The 26,820-nt window shown below is 30.1% G+C and overlaps 1 protein-coding gene across 3 annotated transcripts in view; it reads left to right on the top strand.

The window, feature by feature from the left end:
* Positions 1 to 23,454, top strand: part of LOC136083670 (TNF receptor-associated factor 3-like) — a 114,062-nt gene extending 90,608 nt beyond the window's left edge. Inside the window, exons 7-8 of one of the 3 annotated variants that reach the window (XM_065803226.1) lie at positions 9,317 to 9,895; positions 21,487 to 23,454. In XM_065803226.1, coding sequence (XP_065659298.1) covers positions 9,317 to 9,895; positions 21,487 to 22,269 — 1,362 coding nt within the window. In that variant the 3' untranslated portion in view covers positions 22,270 to 23,454. Of the gene's footprint in view, positions 1 to 9,316; positions 9,896 to 18,581; positions 18,945 to 21,486 lie in introns of those variants that run through there. The other 2 variants (XM_065803228.1, XM_065803227.1) reach the window with 2 other exon arrangements.
* Positions 23,455 to 26,820: the final 3,366 nt, after the last annotated feature.

The raw sequence follows: 26,820 nt of genomic DNA, 5'->3' as shown, positions 1-26,820 counted from the left end.
CACTTGGCTAGCAAGGTCAACACTCTTGCTGTAAACTAAGCCAAGCCACAACAATTTGAAACCTTGCAAACAACATATTAACCACAAACTATAATCACATAACATTATAACACATCACAAACGTAGAAACACTTCATATATAAAAAATATTTACAAAATATAAACCAATATTACGGTAACACATATAAACACAAAATAAATAAAACATAAATAAAATAATATATATATAAATAAAAAAATATATATAAGTTAGAAATATTTATAAAATACAGCCTCATTTTTGTAATATTTGTTTAACAACATACCTCGTAATAAATGTTTAACAACTTTAAAAAAACAAACCATCAAAGGATTGGTTTTTTATATTATAAAAGCAAACAGGTTGTTCTTTAACATGAAACATAGAGTTGACCATGTGAGATGCAAGGGTTTCGGAGTTAAACACTTACTTTATGAAGAGTTTGACCTTGAAGAAGAGCATAGTCTTCTAGAGTCATCATCGTCTTCTAATTTTTGCAAATAAAAATTACAGATAAATATACTTCAAATTCAATTGACTAAGGACTTCAATTGTGTTATTATTATATGTATGAATTAAATAAATTACCTGACTTTAAAAGTTACCATACTAATTTAAAAATAACAACAGGTCTATCGTTAACTAAAGAAGTCTATCTCAGGTCTATCCTTAACTAAAGCTTAACTAAAAGTTAGTTAACTTAATATTAAGTTAATATTAAATCTCTAATAGTAGTCATTTAAATTACACGTTTTAAAATAATATAGCAATGTGTAAAGAAAACATATTTCCATCAAGACCTTAAACTAAAGTTAAAAATGAAATGATATATTCTTTTTACCTGAATAATGTAATATGTTTAAGAGAGTTAATATTAATTATTGACAAAAAATTATTAGTATTTAATCAAAAAAACAATAAAAAGTAATTTTAAAAAGTTATAAAACTTTTATAGATAAAAACTCTTAAGTAAAGTAAATTGAAAAAATTATAAGGTATGGTATACAGCAAGTACTGTTAGCATTGAACGGTGAAATGTAATCCTCCACCATAAAACTGCTTTCATTACTTTGAAATGCATTTTATATATCGCTACTAAATTACTTAATAAAAATTAAATATTTAAATATTTTTGTTGTTTGTCAATTTAACTATATTTATTGCATTTTCGATATAATTATCTTCTTATACTATCTTACTATTTATATTATACTTATTTAATTTTTTATAGTTGGTAGTTTTCTTTCATTATTATTTTTCTTATGTTTATTAATTTAGTCGTTTATTCTTTATCGGTGAATAATTTATTTGACTTAAAAATAATTTAGTTTGTTTACATTTTAAATATCTCACGCATATTCTATTTCTTATAATTGTCGCTATTAAATTCTAATTAGGTCGTTTTATTTTTTACGTCGTTTACTCTTAACTCTTAACCCAGCGGGCACACGACGTTGGAATAACGTTGATCAACGTCGATCAACGTCAATCAACGTTATTCCAACTTCGTGTGCCAGCTGGGAAGTTTTGTATTCTATGTCATTTGTATAACTTAATTTTTTAATTATATCCCAATCTAACTTTACATTATATATATAATTGTATTATATTATTAGCGATATTATTTTTATTTCTATATTTCTATTATTATTTTTCAATTAATATTGCTGTAAAGTATATATTATATGTAATTTTAACTGTAAAAAAAAAAAAAATTATAATAATGAGTGTGGCGTGCAATCCTCATTACACGGCGGCACAACCTACAATAAAATGCGATACAGCTAATCTAGACATCTGGCTGATTGATTTAATGAACAAATTCGATTTACTAGTAATAAAAGTGTCTACGCAAGCTGAAAGAAATCTACAAAAGTGTCTACTACGAGCTGAAAGAAAAAATACGCAACTATAACCTTCCAAATATCATAACCGACTCAGACGGGAGGCCAACTAACAAGAAATACGGTGTTAACAACGGAACGAAATTCTATTGGGGAATACGTTGGAATGAACTCAAAAAAATTGAAATTATTTAATCTCAGACCTCTCTTACCTTCCAATCAAAATTTAAACGAAATAACATGTTACTATTGCAATTAAAACAATTTTAAACAATAAAATGAATGAGCTAAAGATACTTATTGCAACATTTAATTACCACATAATAACAATTACTGAATCATGGTTTAACACCAGATCAGTTAACTCAATTAATAACTACTCTTTCTGCAGCAAAAACAGAGATAAAGGTCGTGGTGGAGGCGTATCTATATACATTAGAAATGACTTGAACTCATTAGAAATTATTGAAAAAGATTTATCCAAAGCAAAAAATAAACAAATCTGGGCTCAAACTATAATAAGCAATCATGAAACATTAATTATAGGATGTATTTACAGTCCACCTAACTCAACAAATGAGGTCTCAATTGACATAAACAATTCAATTCAAAAAGCTTGTAACCTAGTCAACACAAATAAAAATTTTAAGCTGCTATTTATTGGCGATTTTAACAATCCTGACATAATTTGGAGTAATAAAAGCAGACTTCAAGGATCTGATGAACCCTGCAGTATTTCATTCAAATATCTTATTGACTCTAACTATTTTACACAAAACATAAATGAACCAACGTCTTCAAAAAATTTTTTGGATCTTATTTTTACAAGTTGTCCTGAATCAATCTACAATACAATAATTGGACCACCACTTGTCTCTACAAGTTGTAATCATCAACATTCTTCAGGAAGCTTTAGCTTAATAACTGAAACAAAATATATTACAGTATATCAAAATGAATCAAAACAGTTCCACGTGAACAAAGGTGACTTTTCAAGTATCTCGAAATATTTGGATAGTCTTAAATATGAAAAACTTACTAATGACACTGATATTAATGACATGCATTAAAAATTATAAACTAAAACTAATTCAGCTATAAACAAATTCATTCCTACTCAAAAATATGTTATCTCATGTACTAAATACAGACCTAATTAGCTAACTAATATTTTAAAAACCCAAATAAGAATGAAAAAAAGCATTTGGTGCGTATTTTTAACCTCAAATAATTATTTTAGTATTTTTAGCCTCAAATAAACAAGATTCCATCAAAAAAAAATATTCATCTCACTGTAAAGCATTGAAGAAGCTTATAAAAGCCCAGAAAATTTATTACGAATCGATTTTGATCAAAAAAGCTAAACTAAATCCTAAAATAATATACGCATTTGCAAATAGTAAAAATAACAATTATCAAAAAATTTGTTCGCTCATTAAAAATTATGGCGTAACTTTAGCTGATAGACAAGAAATTTGCGATCAATTCAACCTCCATTTTTATAATGTATTTAACTCTGTCCAGAATAATAAAAAATATCCTCACTTTAAATCAAGAACAGAATCAATCTGCCCATTCAACACTGACTTTTTCGAGAGCTCAATCATTTATTTTATTTATATTTATTATTAATTGAACTTGATTTGCAAAATGAATACAAACAAGCTGGTGCTAATGGCATCTACCCGTATTTATTTAAAAAAATGCTCAATACCTACTCAAAAATATTATCAATTATTTTTAAACGTTCATGCGAATTAGGCTGCATTCCAACAAAATGGAAAGAAGCAAATCTGTCACCATTATTCAAAAAAGGCAGCAGAACAAACCCATCAAACTATAGGCCCATTGCGCTCACGTCTGTAGTATGTAAAATTATGGAAAGAATAATAAAAAAAGTAATCAAAAAACATCTTATTGATAACAAATTGCTCTCTGACTAACAACATGGGTTTGTTAAATATAAATCTTGCCTGTCAAACTTACTAGAGACATTGGACATTATGAGTCGCTAAACTTCGGTGCCTCAGTTGATTTCGCTAAAGCCTTTGACCTAGTACCACATGATGCTCTTATCACAAAACTAGAAGCTTATGGTATAAAAGACAATCTTTTTAAATGGTGTAGCTCATTCATTAAAGGAAGGATGCAGAGAGTAGTTATGGATAACTATCGTTCTGATTGAGGGGATCTACCCGTATTTATTTAAAAAAATGCTCAAGTAGCTACTCAAAAATGAAGTTAGCAGAATTGAACAGGGTTGTAGTTTAAGACCACTATTTTTTGTTATATTTATTAATGATATGCCAGAAGTAATGAAAAATTTCATTAAGCTTTTTGCAGATGATACAAAACTTATTGCGATCATAAAAAATCCATTATCATCTATTTCATTTCAGACATTGACGCAGCTGCGAAATGGGCTGAAGACTGGCATGTGAAATTTAATAATGATAAATGTAAAGTTATGTAAATAAGAAAAAAAACAAATAACAACATTTATAAACATAAATATTATATAAATGGTCAGGAATTACAAGAAACAATATCCGAACATGATTTTGGTGTTATAATTACAAACAACCTAAAATGGGAAATCCAATGCCAAAAAGCCGCGTCAAAAGCTAATTGTGTTCTCAAACTTTCACTTATTGGTACGTAAAATCATTCAAGATTTTGTACACGTCATTTGTAAGACCTCATCTTGAAACATTTTCTTCAGCACGGAATCCTTATAGAAAAAAAAACATGGAAAATCTTAAAAAAGTTCAAAAACGGGCTAGTAAACTAGTGCCTGCTTTAAGTAAACTTAATTATGAATCAAGACTGAAAGTTCTTGGTTTGACTACACTTAAAGATAGAAGAATAAGAGGAATGCTAATTGATTATTTTAAAATTCCCAATAGCTTTATAAAAGTAAACTAGCAGGTCCCAATAATTAAACCACACTGGCATCAGCTCCAAGGTCCTGCAGGAGCGATTAGAAATAATCAACACCCCATTATCAAGCAAACCAAGATTAACATTTGCCAAAGAGTATTCTTATTCACTAATAGAATCGTTACATATTGGAATCAACTACCGAAAGAAGTTGTCGAGGCTGATAATGTCTTCCATTTTAAAAATAGACTTGATAAACATTTATCATAGTGATACCAATATTGAAAAACAATTGGACTGCCATAGTCTACAAGTTATTTGTTAGATTCACAGAATATTATTCTGTAGCAGTTGTATCTATAGTAAATAATAATAATAAATAAAATTAAATTTGAACAAGACATCATACCAAGTGACAAACAGCAGAGGAATTTAAAATCTGTAGTTTTCTTGGCAATTCCATAGCGGCAAATTTTCCAAAACCATCAATCTTGGAATCTAACGTGGATTGATAAACAGCGTCATAAACTTCATCAATATGGTATTACGAAGGTGTCTATCCTGCTTTTTCAATGGGTTTCACTTAGAGGTTTTACAATCAAATCTTTTACTCGATTTGTTAATATACTCCATTTTTAAATTGATCCAAAAAAAAAGTTATAATTCTCTTGAATATTGCTGAAAAGTTTAAAAGCTACATTGCAGGAAAGTGCTGCATAACTGTCAACAAGGCATAGTAAACGGCTTCCACAAGAAGAAAAAAAAGCTTGCGAGTAAAGGTCGAAGATTCTTTTTTGTACATTTAAATTCTTTCAATTCATGTTTATATAATTATCATAACCTTGGCCACGCACATTTTGTAATGATATTCCTTTTTTGAACAAGCGAGCAGTCAACCTTTGCCCAAATGTAAAAGAGACCTAAACAAATTTAAGAAAATGTTTCTTTACCTTTTCTTCTTCTCCTAAAACTGCATAGACAAACGGAACTACAAGTGACATTTGTTATTTACAACTTACGTCAGGAATGCATTCCAAAATTATAGGATAATACAAAGCTTTCTGCAGTTCGCACAAGATTAACTTAGTAACTTTGCAGGAAAGAAGACAACTAAACTCATTTTGATTTTTTTTGCTTAAATAATACGCACGAGTTTCCCAACGTAGATAATCAGAACGAACAATGTCAAATTTTGAAATGTGTTGAGCAGGTTTTTAAAAGTTTTTATTGTTTCTATTGAAAACTTGTTCCACAAAAAGCTTAAGTACCAAGAAGTTGTACAATACAAAGAGAGGAGTTAAAAGTTTTGTTTGAAAACTTTTAATGTACCTGTATACAATTTATTTTTCAAAAAAAGCTTAACCTTAAATAAAAATGGTAAAAAAAACTTAATCTACTCGCACATGTACTTGTTGTAATGAAAAAAACTTTATCTACTCGCACATGTAATGTTGTAAATTAAAGCGGTCTCATGCAGAAAAAGCTTTAACCGCTTTATCAGGAATGTCTATTAAATCTTGAGACTGTGAATATTCCATCTGCTTCTAGCGTACAAATTGTTTCTGTTTGTTATGAATTATAAAAATGGTTAATAGTACACTTAACAACTAACAACAAGAAAAAAATATTTTAAAAATTGAACCAAGAGTTATTAAGGCTTAAATAACGGCAATTGATTATTTCTCTAAATTATTATTAGTTTGTGTTTATTAACTAACTTAATAGCAATAAATGCACCCTTATATCAAATCTTACCTGCAATTGATGCTGATTATCGTTTGGATCTTGTTCTTTTGACCTAAAAAAAATTTAATCAATGTCTTTGCTTGTTTTTTGTCTTCTCTCTCCATATCTGATTTGCGTTTACTATAAAAGAAACCCGAAGGTTTCTTTTTTTCTGCCATAATGGCTCACAAACATATTCTTTTAAATAAATAACTAATTACTACTTTTTTCTGTAATTACTTTTTAATTGAAGTGTAGAGCAAATACATAACAATACATACAAATCAATAATTTATGATATATACTAGACTCCCCTAAATTTAAACTTACGATAACAGTAAACATTTAACATACAAACAACACGATTTAAATAATCATATAACTCACAAACATATAAAACACAAAAAATTACCAACTAGACACCTTAATCTAATTATTTTTTCATTGAAGTGGTGAGCAAAAATGAAAAAAATAGTAGTCAAGGATATAAAGATTGGCGCCCCTAATATGGTCCTTGTGCCGGCCTAGGGTTTATCCTTCACTACAGAAGTTATCAAATTAAAAAGTTTTTGATCTTATTATTATTTAAGCTGATGAATGTTTTTGATCTTATTACTGATTAACAGATATTAACAGATTATAAAGATTTAACCTCATTGCGTGGTTAAAAATATAAAGAGAAATATTAAAACCTCATCGCGTGGTCAAAAATATAAAAAGAAATATTAAAAGGCCAAGCGTGCTAAATCTACTACTAAAGACCAGTGGTGATATACCAACTTATATTTTAAAATCTTATATAGTTCACTTTACGAACAGTCTTACAGATTACATATATAATAGTATCCATGATGGTAATTACCTATCATTTCTAAAAATAGCTGATGTTATACTATGTTTTAAGAAAAATGACCCAACTGATAAGTCAAATTACCGTGCAATTAGCATTTTACCAGCCCTTTCTAAAGTTTTTGAAACTATTTTGTATGAACAAATCATGATATTTATTAAGCCAAGATTTGATAAACTTTTGTGTGGTTTCTGAAGAGGTTATAATACTCAGCATGCCCTTTTTTTGTTACTTAATAAGTGGCATGAATCATGCCGCTATTAATACAATCATGCCGCATGATTGTATTAATAGTGGAGGCATTGTTGCATCAATATTAATAGATCTCTCAAAAGCCTACGACTATATCCCGCATGACTTAAAAATTACTAAATTAGACCCCTATGGTTTTTTAACAGAATTTCCTAATCTCTTCCTGTCCTATATTTTTTACAAAGGGTACAAATCTTCTGCCTGAAATTGGGTAGATAAATTATCTGAAAAGCCTTAAGGGTCAATCCTTGGACCTGTTTTGTTCAATATCTTTATAAATGACTTATTTTTATTTATTAAAGATACAGAATGTTGTTATTTTGCTGATGACACTATTTATGCTTGTGATTATTGCTTTGAGGAGGTTATTTTTTGTTTGCAAAAAGAAGCAACCAACACCATCAAATGGTTTCAGTTAAACTCGATGGTTGCGAACCCAGATAAGTTCCAATTTCTTTTAGTTGGTTTAAAAAACACAAAAAATCTATCGTTAAAAATAGGTAATATAAGGGTTTTTTGCCTCCGTTAAGAAGGCAAAAAACCCAATAAGACTACTTGGTATAACAATTGATAAAGATCTAAAGTTTGGGGAACACATTAAACAGTTATGCAGTAAAAATAATGGTATACGCTTTGCCATATCACTCATAAGAAATTTTTTATCTCGTGATAAATCTATTTTGCTGTTTAATGCTTTTATTTTGTCAAACTTTTCTTTTTGTCCTCTAACTTGGCTGTTTTGTTTAGAAAAAATGACAAACAATTTCATAAAAAAGCACTATTTATATTCTATAAAAGGTTTAATTTGTCTCTGGATGAATTATTAAATTTTGATAATAGAGCAAGAATCCATCTGAAAAACTGGGGATTTCTTATAATGGAAACTTTTAAATCTATTGTTTGTCTAAATCCAATATTTATGAAAAACCTTTCTAATATAAAAAAAACTTATGAAAAAACTCCGTTGTAGCAAAAACTCAATCTACCTCCGAAATACCTCCTAAAGGCTCCATATTTAATAATTCATGCTGTACCTTAAATAGAGCCACCTTGCTCTGGAACACTCTTAATAGTGAGACCATGCAAAAAGTCTTGAGGTGTTCAAAAAACATATCAAGATTTGGTAAGGTAATAATTGCGTTTGCAAAATTAGTTGTTTTTAAAATTTTGGTTTTATTTTATACTGACTTATATCTTTAGCTAAGATTGTATTATTATAAATATTTTTTCTTAAATTGAAACCATTGTAAATTTTTATGACATTTTTTTTTTATGATACAATTGCATTTTTTTAATGACATTTATATGTGTCTGTGTACTGTCTGAAAAATTAAATGTGTTGATTTAAATTAGTTTTAGTGTTAACTAAAACTAATTAAAATCATGTAAAAATCAACTTGAAATAAAGTTTTTAAATAAAAAAAACAACAACCTTACTAAGCATATATCACATATTTTACCCTGAGTTAGAAACTTATAATTCTTTTTTTAGTGCTTAAATTTGTGATTATTTACTTTATTATAGTCTATATTATGTTAATTGGCTACTTTCAATGGCAAGAAAGGGCGGTAGAAAACAACAGTAAATCACGGATGCCGCGTTATTTATTATTTTTTCTCGTCTTTTTTCTCTACAACTTTTGAATCAGTTAAAGAAGTGTTGATTTTGTTTTGATATGTGTAATATAGATAATTTCCTGTCTTAATTTATATTAAAATAATTAGGATATTTATTATATTAAAAAGGGAATGAGAAAAGAACATGAAACGCACGCCGATTCTTCAATGCAAGTCCATCTTTCATTGGCAATATCGAAATTGGACGCACTTGAAAACAAAATTACATTAACAGTGGATACGCTTGAAAATAAAATTGCGTCAAAAGTAAATGCACTTGAAAATAAAATTATGTTAACAGTGAATGCACTTGAAAATAAAATTATGTCAAAAGTAGAATCACTTGAAACCAAAATTGCATCAAAAGCAGTTGCACTTGAAAATAAAATTACCTCGAAAGTGGAATCATTTGAAAACAAAAATGCTACAGAAGTCGTTGCACTTGAAAATAAAATTATGTCAAAAGTAGAATCACTTGAAACCGAAATTGCGTCGAAAGCAGTTGCACTTGAGAATAAAATTACCTCGACAGTGGAATTATTTGAAAACAAAAATGCGTCAGAAGTGGTTGCACTTGAAATGAAAATTACATCAACAGTGGATACACTTAAAAATGAACTTACTTTAAAAGTGGATGCACAACAAGATAAAATTATGTTACATGAGAAAAATTTGGAAGTAATAAAGGCCTTCCTCGCAGCCGAAACGGTAAGAAAATGATTTAAATAAAAATTTGTTTTAAAGTAAATAAAAAAATAATATAAAAAATTCACAAAAAATATATGTAACAATCAATTAGTTACTAATTGCATCCAGCCGTGAATGTGTTTTGCTCAGAGTTGAAAAGTAAAACTTATAATTTTTAATATATTAAAGTATTAAAAAAAAAAGATTTAACAGCCAATATAATAAAATTATAAGAAAAGGCTATAAAAAAATTTTTTCTATAAATAAAAAAGACTAGTGCATATAGTTATTGTTTTTGAAGTTATTTAAAAAAAAAGTTCTCTTGGGCAATCAATTCAAAAATGTTTTAGGTAGGGAAGAGAAAGCTATATGAGCAATTTTTACTAAATCTAACAGATCTCATGAACGGTCTTACATAATTTTTTCAATATTTGAAAGATAATCTAACCTGCTAAAAATTTGTTATTAATGAAGTATTGCTTTTGATTTTTTTTTAAACAAATTGCCTAAAGTTTGCAGAGCTGTTCAACCTGCCCCAGCGAGTAAGTTAAGCAATAGTGTGTGGTAAGTCAAAAATTCAACAAACAAATGAATATGTATGATACGACACTTGGGTGAACCATCAATAAAACTTTCACTAACAGTAAGCGTGTGTATAAATTATTAACTTTTTATTTTATACACCTTAATGAAACAAGTACAACAAGTGAAAAACTTAATTTATAAGAAAGTCTCATAAAATATAAAAATATAATTTTATACAACTCTCTTTAACTTTGAAGCCCAATTTAAACATTACTAATTTTAAAAATATATATAAATAATGTACCGCTCTATCATTTCTCATCAAAGTTGTGATCTTTGTGTTCGATAGTTCAGTTTAATTTATTTTTTTTCAAAGCTACTCAACTTACCCCTCTAAACAAGGTAACATATTAGTTTGATTTTTAAAAGAACAGTAAGTCTTAAGAAAAAACAGTTAATTTTAATCAAAATTATCAACACTTAAGTGATAGCAGATAAAAAAGTTAATGAGCATGCAAGAGAAAAATAGCATAATTTTTTTTTACTTTTTTGGTCCAAAATAGAAAAGGTGCACATATATCTTACTCAGTAGCTTTTCAGCAATCTTTTGTTGCGCATTGTGTTATTATTTTAATTCCCCAACTTTCATTTATTAGATGTTTTGCCATGTGATGCGTAGTTTTTGAGATATTTTAACTGCCCAACTTGCCCCTATGCTCAACTATCCCCGCTCTACCCTACTCAATTTTAGTTTTATCAGAGTAAAAAAAATTCAAAAAACAAGGCTGTAAATTTGAGTAAAGAACTTAATAAGATTTAAATCTGCAAAGGAAAGTTTTTTACTGATATTTGGGTGGTGTACGTTGCTTTGGGAACAGGGAAAATGACTAAAATATGAATAGCTATAAATGAAAAAATAATTTAATGTAAATTTTTCATACACTCAGTAAATATGTTAAGGAAACTTCATATTTGCTTCAAAAAGTTGAAAATGACCACATAAAATTTTTGCATAAATTTTTTTTTTTTTTTTATCAATTTTTTTTTATCATATTTTTAAATTTTTTAATGAGGTAACTTTATTTTTTTAAAAAGATTTTGACATGTTATTAGTTAGAAGTTATTTCAGATAAAAATTCTTTTAAAAAGATAATTTAAACAAATTTAGAAAAACGGACCAAAGAGATCTAGTTATTTCAAATAAATTAGCTTTAACTGTTTGATATTTTTATAAAGGCTTTTCTGTAGAAAATACTCTTAACAAATTCATTCAAATTAGCTGTTTTTCTGCCGAGTTAGGCAAATACACTAATAAACCTGTTTTTTGTGCCAAAAATCGATACTTAATGCAAATGGAAACCGTCTAGATCGTAATGAGGTGATAAAAGTATAAATGGTTTCCATTCACATGTAAAAAATAATGGAAATATAAAAAAACAAAGCGAAAATGGCCAATATATCCATTCAAAACAATAACTCCTAAAATAAAAAATGAAGAAATTAATAATAATTAGAAAATTAATAAGTAACGAAAAACATATTTTTCTTGAGATAAAATAAAAATATAAACTCAAAAAAAAAATTCCAAAAAAATATTATATTCAACATAATGTTATAATTAGTGATCGACCGAAATTGGAATTTTGCCGAAATTTTCGGTTCATTTTGGTTGCGGCATTCCGGTTTCGGTTCATTTCGGTTGCGGCAACCGAAATGGAAACCGAAATTTCGGCAAAACTTTTACCGAAATTTCGGCACAACCGAAATTTTTTAAAAGTAAGAAATTACGTGTTTAAACAATGCTCTTTTGATTTTGTTTTATTAAGAGTTGATTTGTTGTTATAAATGAAATGATGTAAATTAATAACGGAAGTTAACATTTGGTAGATTTTCTCGGCAAAACAAAAGTTTTTCAAGATTTTCTGGTAAAAGTCTGTTTCGTTCGTTGGTTAGTATATCTCCAGCAGTTGAAAACAACCTTTAAACATCAGTTGATGTTGGTGGGGGAGACAGAAACTTCTTGGCAATTTTGGCAAGGGCCAGCTTGACTCTCCCACTCGAACTTTTTTCATAAATCTTACAGAAGTCCAGACAGTCGGAAAATATCTGAGAGTCCAAGTAATCATTCAACACTTCTTTGGTCAGTCTGGAGTTTGAACTTTGGTTTGTTGTTGCTTGAGATTGGGCAATGATGTTTTTCATTAAGTTAGAAAATCCTGTAAGGCTGGTTTCTTTGGAAATTGGTTTGGGTTCATTGAGAGATGGTAGCAAAGAATCCAGTTGTGTCAAGATGGATTTTTTGGCAGCATGACAGGCATCCTGGGATCGGAAAAAATAATGTTTGAACCTCGGCTCAAGTAAGGTTGCAATGGAATAATGCTCAGTCTTTTCCTTGTTCAAGAAACGATTTTCCATAGCAGTTTTTATTGCTTGCTGCATTGTGATCATGTCATCATCTCCAGTTGTAGTTTCAAGTGACTGGATTTTAGTTGTCACAAGAACTGTTGCAAGATTCACTTCCCGAGAGCAGTTTTGTGGCTTCTTTAAAAATACCCAAAATTGTAACCACTTTTTCACAAATATTCCAGTCTTCCCGTGAAAATTCAATTCCAGAGGATGGCAACTTGAGCAGAGTGCCAGCAATAGCTGGTTTAAGATGCAAAATTCTTTCCAGCATATAAAAAGTCGAGTTCCATCTTGTTGCAACATCATTTTTCAACCCAAGTTGATCTTTGTTGCCCATCTGACTCTCTTGTTGTTTGTAGAGCTCTGTATGAAACAAATTTGAGTGAGAGGCATGAGTGCAAATTTTTCGGCATTTCTCAACAAGGGTTTCCACTGTTTCCATAGAAAAAAGTTCTTTTTTGATAACTAGTTGAAGAGAATGGTTGAGGCATCTAGCTGATTCATAGACACATCCTGGTTTATTGAAGGCTTCCTTGACATTTGCAGCATTGCCCCTCAAGCAAACACCAATTTTTAAAGTAATGTCCCTCGGCTGTTTCTTGAATCTTCTGATAAATGTTTGCCGCTGTGTGACGATCGTCAAATTTGGAGCAGGATAAGCAGAACTTCATCTATTCCCAGTCTTTTGAAAAGAAATGAATTGTCTTCCCTAAACATTCGTGGTGAAAATTTGACCAAGCATCCAGACCAATGGAGACCGTTTCGACTTTTTCTTCTTCCAAACGATCTTTTAGAGCAGTTTTAATCTTCTCATATGCAGGGTCCAGCATGCTTCTGTAGTATTTTTCACTAGCAACTTCAAAATTTAGAGCAATCATGGCATGGTGTCTTAAAAAACCAGCTTCATTAACAACAGACCATGGTTGTATGTTAAGAATAATCATTTTTTATCTCAAGTAAAATATTTTTTTACAATGATATCACAATACTACACTCTAGCTGTAAAAGTATCAAAAATACTTATAAAAACAATTTAAATAGAAATTTTATTATTATAAATTTAAGTAAATGGTAAAATTATTAAACTTCGTTTTGGCTTTTTGAATATAATCAACATTCAGTACATTTCTTAAGTTCTGCTTAATTAAACCAAAACATCTATCAACACAAAACAACAATGTCACAAAATTAACAAATAACAAATAATTTGTCTCAGCACTTGTGAATCCCTTTAATAATAAATATACGCGTACAAATAAGAAAAAGTTATTTGTACAAATAATGACTCACCCTAAGTAAATAATGACTCACCCTAAGTAAAACAGAGTGTAGAGTAATTGATGAATGATACCTTTTATATTTAAATTATTTGATGACAAAAAATTTAAATATATTTATATAATAATAAATATAAATATACTAAAAATATTTAAAACTTGTATTTCCAGAAAACTATTTGGATATCCATAAAAAATAAAAATTTAATAAATAGAAATACCTGGGATTCCGGGAAAAGATTATCCCTGAAATTAAGAACAACTACAAATACAACATTTGTAAAGTTATCATTTAATGACATACCTTTTTATGTATGTTTATCAAATTTAAAAAACAAATTTTCAAATGATTTGGTTCTGGAACATGCTACATAGAACGGGTTGTATGAAAACTAAGACATTTCAAGATTAACAGCAACTTGTTTGACCCTGACTTTTTTTTATTGTCATTGATTATTGTTAATAAAAGTGTCTTATTTAAACAATATTTTTTTATTTAAATATATATATATATATATATATATATATATATATATATATATATATATATATATATATATATATATATATATATATATATATATATATATATAGTGGGATTAATCAATGTAATGAGTCAACTATAAGTGAGTCCAACAACTTTCTTGTTCTAACAGAAGAAGTTGCAGCTATATAAAAAAAAAAAAAAATTACAATAAAAACAATCAATCAATGCAATAAGTCAAGTATAAGTGTATATAACCATTAAATATTTAGTATAAATTTGACAATTAACTTATTGTACTCACTAATACTTGAGGTATTACATTAATTGATTGAACTAAAATAAATATTTGTAGCTATAATCTGTAGCCATTTTTCAAAACACCTTGAGAGGCTCATTGCGTATTTCAAAAAAACGCAATTAAAAAATAATTATTAGGAAAGCCTCTTTGTAAAACATTTGAAACTAATAATTTTTTCATTATTTTTTGAAAATATTTGTTCAATAATTTTTATTATTTTATTTTTTTTTTATCAAAATTAGCTTATTTTGTATAAAAGCCAAATTTTTTTTCTTTACTCTAAAGCTTTTTAAAAAGTAGTAGTAGCTGCAGTATTAAAAAAAAATGTACAATAAAAGCAATTAATGTACGAATTCAAGTCTGAGTACAACAACATACTTGTTGTACCAAAAGAAGCATATATAAAAAAAATACAATGGAGCTATATTTAAAAAATATAATGATATCACAAAACTAAACTTTAGCTATAAATTAAAAAAAAAAATTTTTAACATAGAAATATAACAAAATTTTTAAAGATAAGAAATACAGCAAATACTGCTAGCATTGAACGGTGAAATGTAATCCTCCGTCAAAAATCTTCCTATGTGCCAACAACCTCAACTTAAACTACAATTACTACAACCACAACAAAATACAAATAGCCCAGTCTTAGTTGAGTTAATCAATTCCAGTGATCGAAACTTCATTCTAAGCGCTGCTAAATCCTTAAGAACCTCAACAGAATTTGCTAAAGTGTTTACAAACCCAGATCTTAATGATGCAGAGAGATCAAATATGAAAATGTTGCTTCAAGTAAGAAAAATTAAAAACAAATGGTTAAATAAAAATACACCTGATTCATTATTGTTATATGGCTATAATGTGTTAAAATACACTAATGTGTAAAAATACACCTGATTCATTATTGTATATGGCAAAAATTTCACAGTATTTCGATATGATCGAAACAGTAAAGGTGGGGGTTTACTTATTTTAGTGTGCAATAATATCCACTCACATCAAACGCATCTTAATATTCCAATGAAACTACAAAATACTGAAATTACATGTGTTGACGTGTTTGTCTCATCCATTGAGCAAAAATTACGAATTGCATGCATTTATCACCCTCCATGTGCAGCCATCAGTATTTCAAAAACCAAAGCTTTTTGCAAGATAATACGTAAATATCTTGCAAGATAATTTATAAATATTACACCGCTACTTGCGATTCTACATGCATCATAGCCGGTAACTTTAATACTTATAAACTGGTCAATCCCAACTAGTTTCGGTGAATTATATCATGACCTTTTTGTAGAAACGTGTTCCGCAAATGCTTTAACCCAACTTGTATCCGACAATACCAGACTTAACAACCTTCTAGATCTGATACTAACTAACAACTCTAAAACGTTTTAAATATAGAAACTATTGCCCCATTCACAAGTACCTGCAACCACTGCATGATTATTTTCAATTGTAATTTGGAGAAATATAAACCATATAAAAAAACAACCAAGTATAATTTTTTCAAAGCAATAACTTTATAAACTCTATAAACTCTATACAACTCTATAAACACCAACTTACAAAATGTAAACTGGTATTTACTAGCCAAAACAAAACAGGATGTTGAATCTTTCTGGCAATCTATCTGTAATTTTTTAAATTCATCTATTTTATTGCATGTACCATTAACGTTTTATAGAAAAAATAATATCCAACCTCTCGCCATCTGAAAATTAGCCTCCAAAAAACGTATTCTCTATAGAGATTACAAAAAAACAGGTATTCCATCTTTTCATGTTAAATTCAAGAACTACTCTCATTTATATGATGCAGAAGTTCAAAAAAATTGCGTTTCCAGAGAGAAAGATTTAGTTGTCAAATCCAATATCACTTAGTTTTACTCTTTCGTAAACAAAAAATCCAAGTTCTGTAACTCTGTTGCGCCATTAATTCAAACTGATGGTTCTCTTATTACAGATGATTACGAAAAATCACAACTTTCGAACAATTTTTTTGGCTCTGTGTTTGTTACTGACAATGGTATAGCACCAGTGTTAGATTTACCAAAACACAAAAATTCTTTAAATAATATTACGTTTCCTTACAATTCTGTTGTTTCTTATCTACAAAAGCTTCCATCCAAATCATCCAAATCCTGCCATATTTTTGCAGTCAATTGCATTTGCATTATTGCTATTCCTTTTTTTTTCTGTTTGAATGTCAATGTTCAAAAATGTTATATCTAGGATAGGAAAGCTGCAATAATATGTCCGATATTTAAAAAAAGGAAACCCCTTGTTACCCACAAAGGGTAAATAGACCTATTTCCATGACATGAATTGTTTGTAATATTATGGAATCAATAATTTCTGAAAGCGTTACACGTTATTTACTCCTGAATAATTTCATTTCATTTGTGTGCATCAGTGCAGTTTCTTAAAGCGTAGATCCACATGTACACAGATGTTGACAAAATTAAATGAGTCGATCACTGCTGTTAATAATAAAAGGATAGTTGATATCATATCATATATACAGTTGATATCATATCATATATACAGTTATCATATCATATATATAGTTGATATGATATGAAATGATATTTGATATGATATATATCATATCATATATATAGTTGATATCATATCATATATACAGACTTTGAAAAAGCCGTCGATATTGTAGCTCACCCTAAGTTACTATTTAAACTGCATTGTAACGGTATCAAGTAAGAGTTCCTAGATTGGGTTACAAACTTCTAAAAATTTGATCTTTTAATGACTTCTAAAATTATGCACAACTTGGTTGATTTGCCTTTTTCTGAGTTTTTTACTCTCGCTCCTACTCGTTATTCAACTAGATGTCATTCCCAAAAATTAACATCACGTAACAAATACATCGATGATATAAGGAGATTTTTTTTCTGTGAAAGAGTTATTCAGATATGGAATTCTTTACCTCATGATATGATGCATTCTTCTTCATTGTCTCTATTTAAATCGAATTTAAAAACATACAATATTCAGAAACACTGTTTACTGTTTTAAACTTGGTGTTACATAAGATTAATTCTTAAATTTCCTATATCACCTTTTTGTATTTTTATTTAAATATTTAAAATGATAAATAATAAATATTTGAAAAAATAATTGAAATAATAATAAAAAAAAATCTCTTTCATTAAAACCAATTTAAATTTGAAACCAATGTAATGCAAAATTTGAAATAAACAAGTAAATACAAGACTAATAATAGAAAACCTCAATACAAGAATAATAATAGAAAACCTCAAAAAACCATCATATATATGCTTCAAGTAAAGAAACTTGTAAATATTAAAACTTCTTTAACTATTTTAATATATTTAATTTTCTAAACTAAATACAATGCAGAAAAATTTAAATGTGCGTAGTTATGTATTTATATATAAAACATTAAAATATTATTATTATAGAGAAAATATTCTTTACAAAAAATCCTTAAAATTCAACCAGTTACTAAAACTTCTTTACCCTCCTCCCTCCTTCTCATAGCTATTTCAAATTTCATATAAAATTTATTGATTATGACGTTCAGAAAAAAGCATTTAATTAAGAAGTTTATTATAACGAAAAAAATTAATAACATAGTAATAATATAATCTGTGCACATTTTGCCTCTAATTATACTATTTAAAATAGCGCATTTTATACTACCAACAAATGAAAATATGTTTAATAGGAAATTAAGAGTAGACAAAATATGCCCGCAATGTGGAGCTCAAGACGAAACTATAGAGCATATGATGTACAATTGCAATAAAGTACAGCCTTTAATACTTTTTGTTTTAGACATTCTTGATCAACTTTACCATTCTGAATACCCCCATCAAAATTCTCTTAAATTTTTATTATGTGGATATAGCATAAAGAAATATGATAGAGAGTTTGGAAATATTTTACTTGAAACTCTCATTGTAGAAATATTTTTAAACAGAATGAAGTCATATTACGATAAGAAAATGTTTAGTATAAAAGTTTTACTTAAGAAATTTGATAATAAAGTTAAAAGGACATTTAAAAAAAAACTTCTAATAATAAAAACAAACAACACACAAGATAGACACATTAATGAGATAAGAAACATTTTTAAAAATGGAAACCTTAATCTGGTCGCTGATATAAAGAACTATTATAGGTAACCTTAACTTGCTCGAATTTCGTATTTTCGTTTTATTTTGCTTTTTCGTTTTGTTTCGCTTTTTCGTTTTATTCGAATTTACTTCGATTTTTGTTTTTTCTGTTTTTTATTTTGGTTATTTATATTTTAACGGATATAAATATTTTATATTTGGTTTTTAACTCTTACGGATCTTTGTAAAACGGTTTATTTTTTATCACGAGATCATATTGTTGTTTATTTCTCTCCTCCAACGTCTGTCCTCCGGCGTCTGCCTTGTAGAGCTTTTAATAATGAATACAGTGGTATTAATTACAAGATGGCCCACTGTTCCATTACTAAGTCACATATAAAACTCACAAGAGTTAATACAAAAAAATGAAGACCTCACAGACACATAAAAGAAGAAACGAAAATAAAACAAAATCAAAAAACAAGACAAAAAAAAACAAACAAGAAAAACATGAAAAGCAAGATTCGAAAGTAATCGAAAAAGTTCCAAAAATAATCTGGGCATTTTAGTTTAAAAAAAGATTGTCGTTTATATCTATTTTTATTTTGTTATCTTCGCTCCAGATTTTCTCACATTGTAAAAGAAAAATTTCTTTACTGTTTGATATTTTTGAAATTTCGAATTCCTTATACAAAATCTTTTTGATTTTGTTTTGGAATTCCTCTAACAAACTCCCTCTAGCAAATATTGACTTTTCATGGAACAAACCTCATTCTATTACAATTTAATTTATATAAAAGTTCGTTAAGAAGTAAATTTCCAATATAAAAACTATTTACAGGTTTTAAGGAAAAAGAAAAGTTTTGAATGTATTTTTAAGAGGTGGATGATGTGGATAGATTTTTTGAATAAGAGCGAGTGTGTATTTTATGAGTGGTTGTGCTTTTTCACATATAAACATCATATGGGGAAGTTACCGTTTTTTTCATACATTGAGGGCAGAGATCGTCTGTTACAAAGCCTCTTTTTGTAAAAATCGAGTTGGTTGGAATTGCAAAGTGAATTAGTTTGTATTTAATTTCGTCTGCTTTATTGTTAATATTACTTTTGTGGATGTAGTTAAATAATTGGGACCAGTCTTTTGTTGTTATGTTTCTCATGCTATATTTATAGTAGTCTGCCCATCTGTAAAATTTTCCTGTTAGGTTTATTTCTGCATCATTTTTGGAGATAGTGTATACATTTTTTGGTTTGAGGTTTATAAATTTGAGAGAGGGTGAGTTTTTTAGATAAATAGATGTTAGTGCTTTGTTGTGGTCGTAACTTTGGCTTTGAGAATTTATGAGGTGTTTCCATTTCGGCGGTAGTGAATTTATTATTTTTGTTAGAAGGTGTTGCTTTATACCGATGAGTTGACTCTCTAGAAAGCATTTTGAAATGTCGCTTATCTTGATTATGCTGTTGTTTGTGGATTCTAGAGATGGTTTGAGGATTTTACGCTCGTGTCTTATATATAGATTGTAGAATATTGGTTGGTTTAGTACTTCGGTGGTAAGATTTTTGTGGTTGTTGAATTTTCTTTAGAAATGACTCCACGTTTTTATTGTTTGACAGTAGTAGGGGGGTAGAGTTTTTAATGATTTGGAAGAATGCGTGGTGAGAAATATAAGATTTCCTTGATTTGCATGTCGGTAGTTATTAAAAATATAAAGGGCTGAATCTTTCCATGCTCCCTGCTTGTTCTCATCAAAATATTTGGAAATCCAACTTAGTTGAATTGATTGTAATTTTTTTTTCACGTTGAGAATGTTTAAACCGCCTATATTGATAGGGAAGGACAGGACTTGAGGATAGGAATTTAGGTGTTTTTTTGGAGCTATTATTCCAAAGGAAGTTGTCGATTTTTCGTTCTATTAGTTTTATGTTTTTGTCACATGGTATAGGTAGGGTGTAAAGCAAGGTGCCATAGGCCGCTTAGTAGTGTTTGGTTGATTATTAGAGCTTTTCCTTTAATCGATAGTTTAAATTTTTCCCACTTTTTTATCTTTTTGTCCAATTTTTCTATGCTTTCGTTCCATTGTCGGTTGATATATTGATTAGAATTAGAGAAATTAACACCTAGACTCTTAAGAGTAGTGTCATGCCATACAAAATTTAGAAAACTGTCTTTTATTATTGATCTGATTCGATTTAGAAAGATAGCTTGTCTCTATGCTATCTTTCTAAATCGACTACTTCTAACTTTCACTCTAACATATCTTCGTTCTTCCTAAAATCACTTTACTCTTGGTCCGTAGAGCCGGGTTATGACGCTCCTTTAGGAGCCGAACTTGACTCTGCGGTCCTTGGTAATGTGGCCTCTATATGGCAATTAGCCGGAGGAGGATAAACCACAAAACCAATCTCTCCTCCTGCCTTTACATCGATTATATTACGGAAAAAAACACAATAAATTAACAGTTCTATTTGTGTTAATTAGGTATGCTTCATAAAAATCCGTACTTTTCATACTAGTTACCGATACCTATTCAAGTTTTTAATATGGCGAAAAGTTATGCTGGTGCCTTGTCATCTGGTAATTTATCTGTGGTGACGTTAAACAACCTTGGGATTTTTGGTTCGAAAGCTGAAATTGATAACTCAAACGTCTTAGTGTGCCAGTACGGTGATTTAAATTGTAGTGTAAACGATTTTCTTTCTGCCTTCGCTGATAAAAAATTACTCGGAAATGTTTGGGGTGTGACGAGGCACTACGCCAACAAACTATTCGAATTTGCAGTTGTAAGCATTTCCTCTTTGTCATCTTTTCTCGACACTGAAATAGAAGTCAAAGGTTGTGTTTTAACCTTTCAACAGAAGTACGTTCGAAAGGTCCACGTGCTAGTTCAGAATATCCCAATTGGCACGCTAAGAAATGGTTGTCAAAGCGCCATCATCCTGCTTGGCAAGCACTTGGCTGTAGGAAGAGGAGAGTTCGACTCCTTTTATTTGCAGAAATGTAAGGCGCACGGTGAGGATATCTTCAGTGGAAATGTGATTATCATTATCAGGAACTGGAAGAACCCTACCCAAAACCCTCTACCTCTATATCAAAACATTGATGGACTCACTCTAAAATATAAACATCAAGGCCAGCCCGAATCCACAACTCCAAAACCATCAAACCCAACCATTGTACCCTCAGAACCAATAAAACCTACTATATCACAGGTCGACAGCGCTAGTGTAGACATTGATGTTAACAGTGGCAGTGTTGACATCAGTGTCGACATGGAAACTGATAAAGGAAAACAGTGAGAAAAAACAGTCTTCAAAAACGCGAAAATCCGCCAAGCCGACAAGAAAACGACTGGGAATTTCGGAATGTGAAACTCCAAAGAAAGTAACAAATACAACAGAGAAAAAAAAACCCGTGTGTTTGGATGAAGTGTTTGAAAGAAAAAAATGGGACGTGTTTTGACGACGAAACGGATTCTCTTGTAATCGATGAAGACTATGAAAGTCAACTATGTGCGGAAAAGAAATCGTAAGATTTTTATATCTTCTTATTTTTTTCGTTTCAATTCTCTTTTTAGCTTTGTTCTCGAATCAGACTTTCAGTTCGAACTTTTTATCTTTCCGCAAAAAAATCTTTTTTTTCGACTTTTTTCTGTTCTTTTTTAAATTTCTCATTAGTTATGCATGACACGTTTCTTAACGAGCACTTAAGCTGTGCATGTTTGTATTGTTGTAGTTCGCGCTTTTGTGTAAAATTGTATGGTCCAGTGCGTCCATCTGTTTGTGTTACGTCAGTTAAATGGAAAACTCGTGCATTAAGATTAAGACTTTTATGTTTGTTTTATTTTCGTCAGGTTGTAAAATTATTATATGTATGTTTAAGCGACACGAGTTTTCAAATAAAGAAAGCTGTTTCTCTCCATCATGGCTATTAACATATTAACATGCAATATAAACGGTCTAGACGACAAACTAAACGCGACAATTTGTTTGGTTTTCTTAAAAAGTCCTCCTACGATCTCATCCTCCTTCAGGAAACAAAGTCTGGACCGTCCACTGTTAAGCAGTGGGGTGACGAATGGACTGGCGAGTCTATTTGGAACTCTGGTCCGAGCCACAGTTGTTGCGGGGTGGCGATTCTCTCTAAATCCAACATTTCGTTAACCGAACTAAAAAGGGACGCTAACGGTAGAATATTATACGCCATGATCAAAATTGACGAACACGAAATGCAGGTGCTCAATATTTACGCGCCTAATGTGCCAAGAGAAAGGTGCCATTTTTTTGGCAACCTTGGCGAATTCTCGCAGGACACAGGACTACCCGTCCTGATGACCGGGGACTTCAACATGGTCGAAAGCCTGCCTCTTGACACAAAAGGATCAAACAACGCTAAATATCACACCTACGGCATTTCTGAACTCGGGGTCTTCCGAGGTAAGTATAACCTAGTAAATGTTTTTCGTTATAAATTTCACACCAAAAGAGAATTCACATGGCGCAATCAGACGGTTAAATGTAGACTCGACAGAATCTACTGCCCTGATAAAGTCGCCAAAAAAACAACACGCACCAAAATTCTCACCAACCCTTTTTCCGACCACGAGTTCGTGTCAACAACTGTCAATTTTAGTCAATTTAGGACTAGGTTACTGGAAATTAAATTGTTCGCTTTTGGAAATTGAGGTGCATAGGCAAAAAATTGAACTCTTAATTCAAGATTGGCAAACAAAACAACAGTCCAACACGTCAATTTTAAAATGGTGGGACGACTGCAAACTTTTTGTAAGGGCTGAATTACAACACATATCGATACAGGAAAGTGCGAAAAACAAAAAACAAATGAAAAGGATTGAAAACGAAATCCAACGGGAGCTACAAAACGCTAACCCGAATTTAGATAGCATCAAAGAAAAACGCGATGCTCTTTTCTTGCTCCAGTTTCCCGGAGCGTTTATTAGCACGAAACAAAAACTAATCGAAGAAGGAGAAAAACCTTCGAAATTTTTGTATAGTTTAGAAAAAACTCGACAGCGGAACAAGTCAATTACCGAAAATCGCACGAATGACGGCACATTGACGAGTGAACCTGGCGAACGACTCAATTCCCTATCAACTCCCTATCAAACAAATTTATGCAAAGACAGCCAAAACCGTGTCTTGTCACACATCACTAACCGTTTGAATGATGATGAAAACGAATTTTTAATTACCCGCCTAACCGGCGCGGAACTAAAAGAGGCCCTTTTTAAATTTGAAAACGTAAAATCTCCGGGCTATGACGGATTTCCAGCTGAATTTTACAAAACTTTTTGGAAATTTAAATTTTACAAAACGTTTTAGAAAAAGATTTTGAAGAACTTGCTTACGAAATTCTTTTAAAAGAAAAAAACACCAGCCGCTCTATAAAAAAATCAATAATTTCACTTATTCCTCAACATGAAGATCTTACTAAATGCAAAAAATGGAGGCCTATATCTTTAATCGGCGCCGATTACAAAATAATTACAAAAGATTAGCCCTTTGACTAGCAAAAGTAATGGGCAAAATTATAGAAGCAAATCAAACTTGCGGAATTCCAGGTAGAAACATTTTTTCAAATTTACATCTAGTACGTGATCTAATAGATTACGCAGAATTTAAAAAACTACCTAGTTTCATTTTGACAAAAGATCAAGAAAAGGCGTTTGACAAAGTCAATCGCGCGTTTCTGCTGCAGATTCCCCGAAAATTACATCTCGGAGAAAATTTTGTATCTTTCATAAACACCTTGTATTCAGATGTTTCGGCAACTGTTCTGAATTGCGGCTTCCTGTCTACCTCCTTTCTTACGGAAAGAGGAGTTAGATAGGGAGACCCTCTCTCTCTCTCTTTTGCTATACGTTTTTGTTGGCTTTGGTGATCAGAGCGGATGGCAGAATAGAGGGTTTTCCTCTGCCGGGAACACGAAAACCTTTAAAACTACAGCAGTACGCAGACGATTCGAACTTTTTTGTTAAGGACGTAAAATGCGTCCGTTATTTCTTTGAAAGCCTAAAACTATTCGAAAATGCAAGTGGTTCAGTGATCAACGCCTCAAAAATCAAGGGTCTCGCTCTTGGGTGTTTTGATCCCGAAATTTACCCACAATTGGACAACATAGAGTGGAACAATGACACCGGTTTCAAAATTTTAGGTGTTACTTTTTACACCAGACTGAGCAATACTACCAATTTCAACTGAAAAAGCTTATTTCAACAAGAAAAAGCTTAAGTTTCTGGGACTACGTACTATGTCACTAAGGGAAAAGACTAATTTGATAAATACGCTTTTAATGTCAAAAGTCTGGTTTCTAGCAAACGTTTTGCCCACTCTCGATTGGGTAGTAGAGCGTTTGCATTGAGCCATTTTCGAAAATCTGTGGCAAAAGACCAATTTCAATCCGGTCAAACGAGAGACATTTTTCTTAACCGTCAAAAGCGTGGGTCTCGGAATATTATCACCGAAGGAGCAAAGTCTTGCAATCCGCCTCAAAACGCTCTTTCAAATAAAAGAACGCGACGAGGGCAAAATTCACGATTCTTACTACTTTTCCAGGTATTGGGTGGCAAGTTCATTTGTAAAATTTAGTAAAACCAAAGCTGCAGTTTTTTAAGACAAAACACTGGGACAACAAAATGTCTCAGTACTACAAAACTACATGTAAAATCTAAGGCAAATACGGGTTTTGTTTGACATCCCTCTAAAATCAACAAGAAACTTTTATTTAAATAAATGGTAAATGGTAAAAAACAAAAAAACCAGTTGTGCCAGCCGAACTTTTCTGGAACAGTTCAACAAAAACAACAATGCCGTGGACCCTGATTTGGCAAAGAAATTTTACGCGATTCCCACGCATACGGACCGACACAAAACATCCTCTTCCGATTTCTCTATAACAGCTTACCTTCTGCTGGTATGCTTGCCAAAAGTACAAGGCAGATCGTTAAAAACAACAAATATAAATCTTGCGGAAAAAATAAGGACAATCTGCACATCTTTGCCCACTGTCCTCCTTCTGTTACAATATGGGAATACTTTAAACATGTATATAACTCCTTGACATCCCAAAAGAACTTTTCTCCAATAAATTCCATCTTCTCGTTTGAGACTGCGAAATTATGGCTCACTTCACTGGCTCGTAGAAAGAACTAAATGTGTAGTGGAGCGTTCCCGCGTTCTTTAAACATATAATTTTTTTACAACGAAAATATTGTTATATAGGATTAGACAATCACTGCCATCCCTTAGTTTAAGATATATATTTTATTATTTGCTTTTTTGTGTGTAGATTTCGTAACGTGATGATTTGTGTAATAGTCCTGTATTTTTTTAGTATTATCTAATAAAATCTTTCTTTACTAAAGATACTTAATTAATCTTTACCCACTTCATTAGCAACCTTTTCCATATTCTCGATTTCTTTCCGCACAAAGGCTCAATAAAAAAAAAAAAAAAAAAAGCACAAAAATATATAAAAATAAAAATGCAAAAAAAATAAAAATTAAAAAACACCAAAAGATAAAAAGACAAAAAACCAACAAAAATTAAAAAAATGTATATATATTTATCCACACGACTTTTTTTTTAAAATATAGGCATTAAAACTGAAGAATATTTTAGAATAGATCAAAGTTAACTCGATGTTAAAAAACCTTGTTTTTCTCTTTTACTTTCTTATAATATAAAAAGGTATCATAAAAATATTTATAAATGGAAAAATATATAAAGTTTAACGATTTGTAAATTTATTGTAAATATGCGTAGGTATTATTCAGTTAAAACTTTATTGTATATAAAAATATATATATATATAATATAAATATAAATATA

This window comes from Hydra vulgaris, chromosome 08 (genome assembly GCF_038396675.1).
Source record: "Hydra vulgaris chromosome 08, alternate assembly HydraT2T_AEP".
NCBI classification, from domain to species: domain Eukaryota; kingdom Metazoa; phylum Cnidaria; class Hydrozoa; order Anthoathecata; family Hydridae; genus Hydra; species Hydra vulgaris.
The sequence above is the reverse complement of the archived record's forward strand: the minus strand, read 5'-3'. Positions and strand labels throughout refer to the sequence as shown.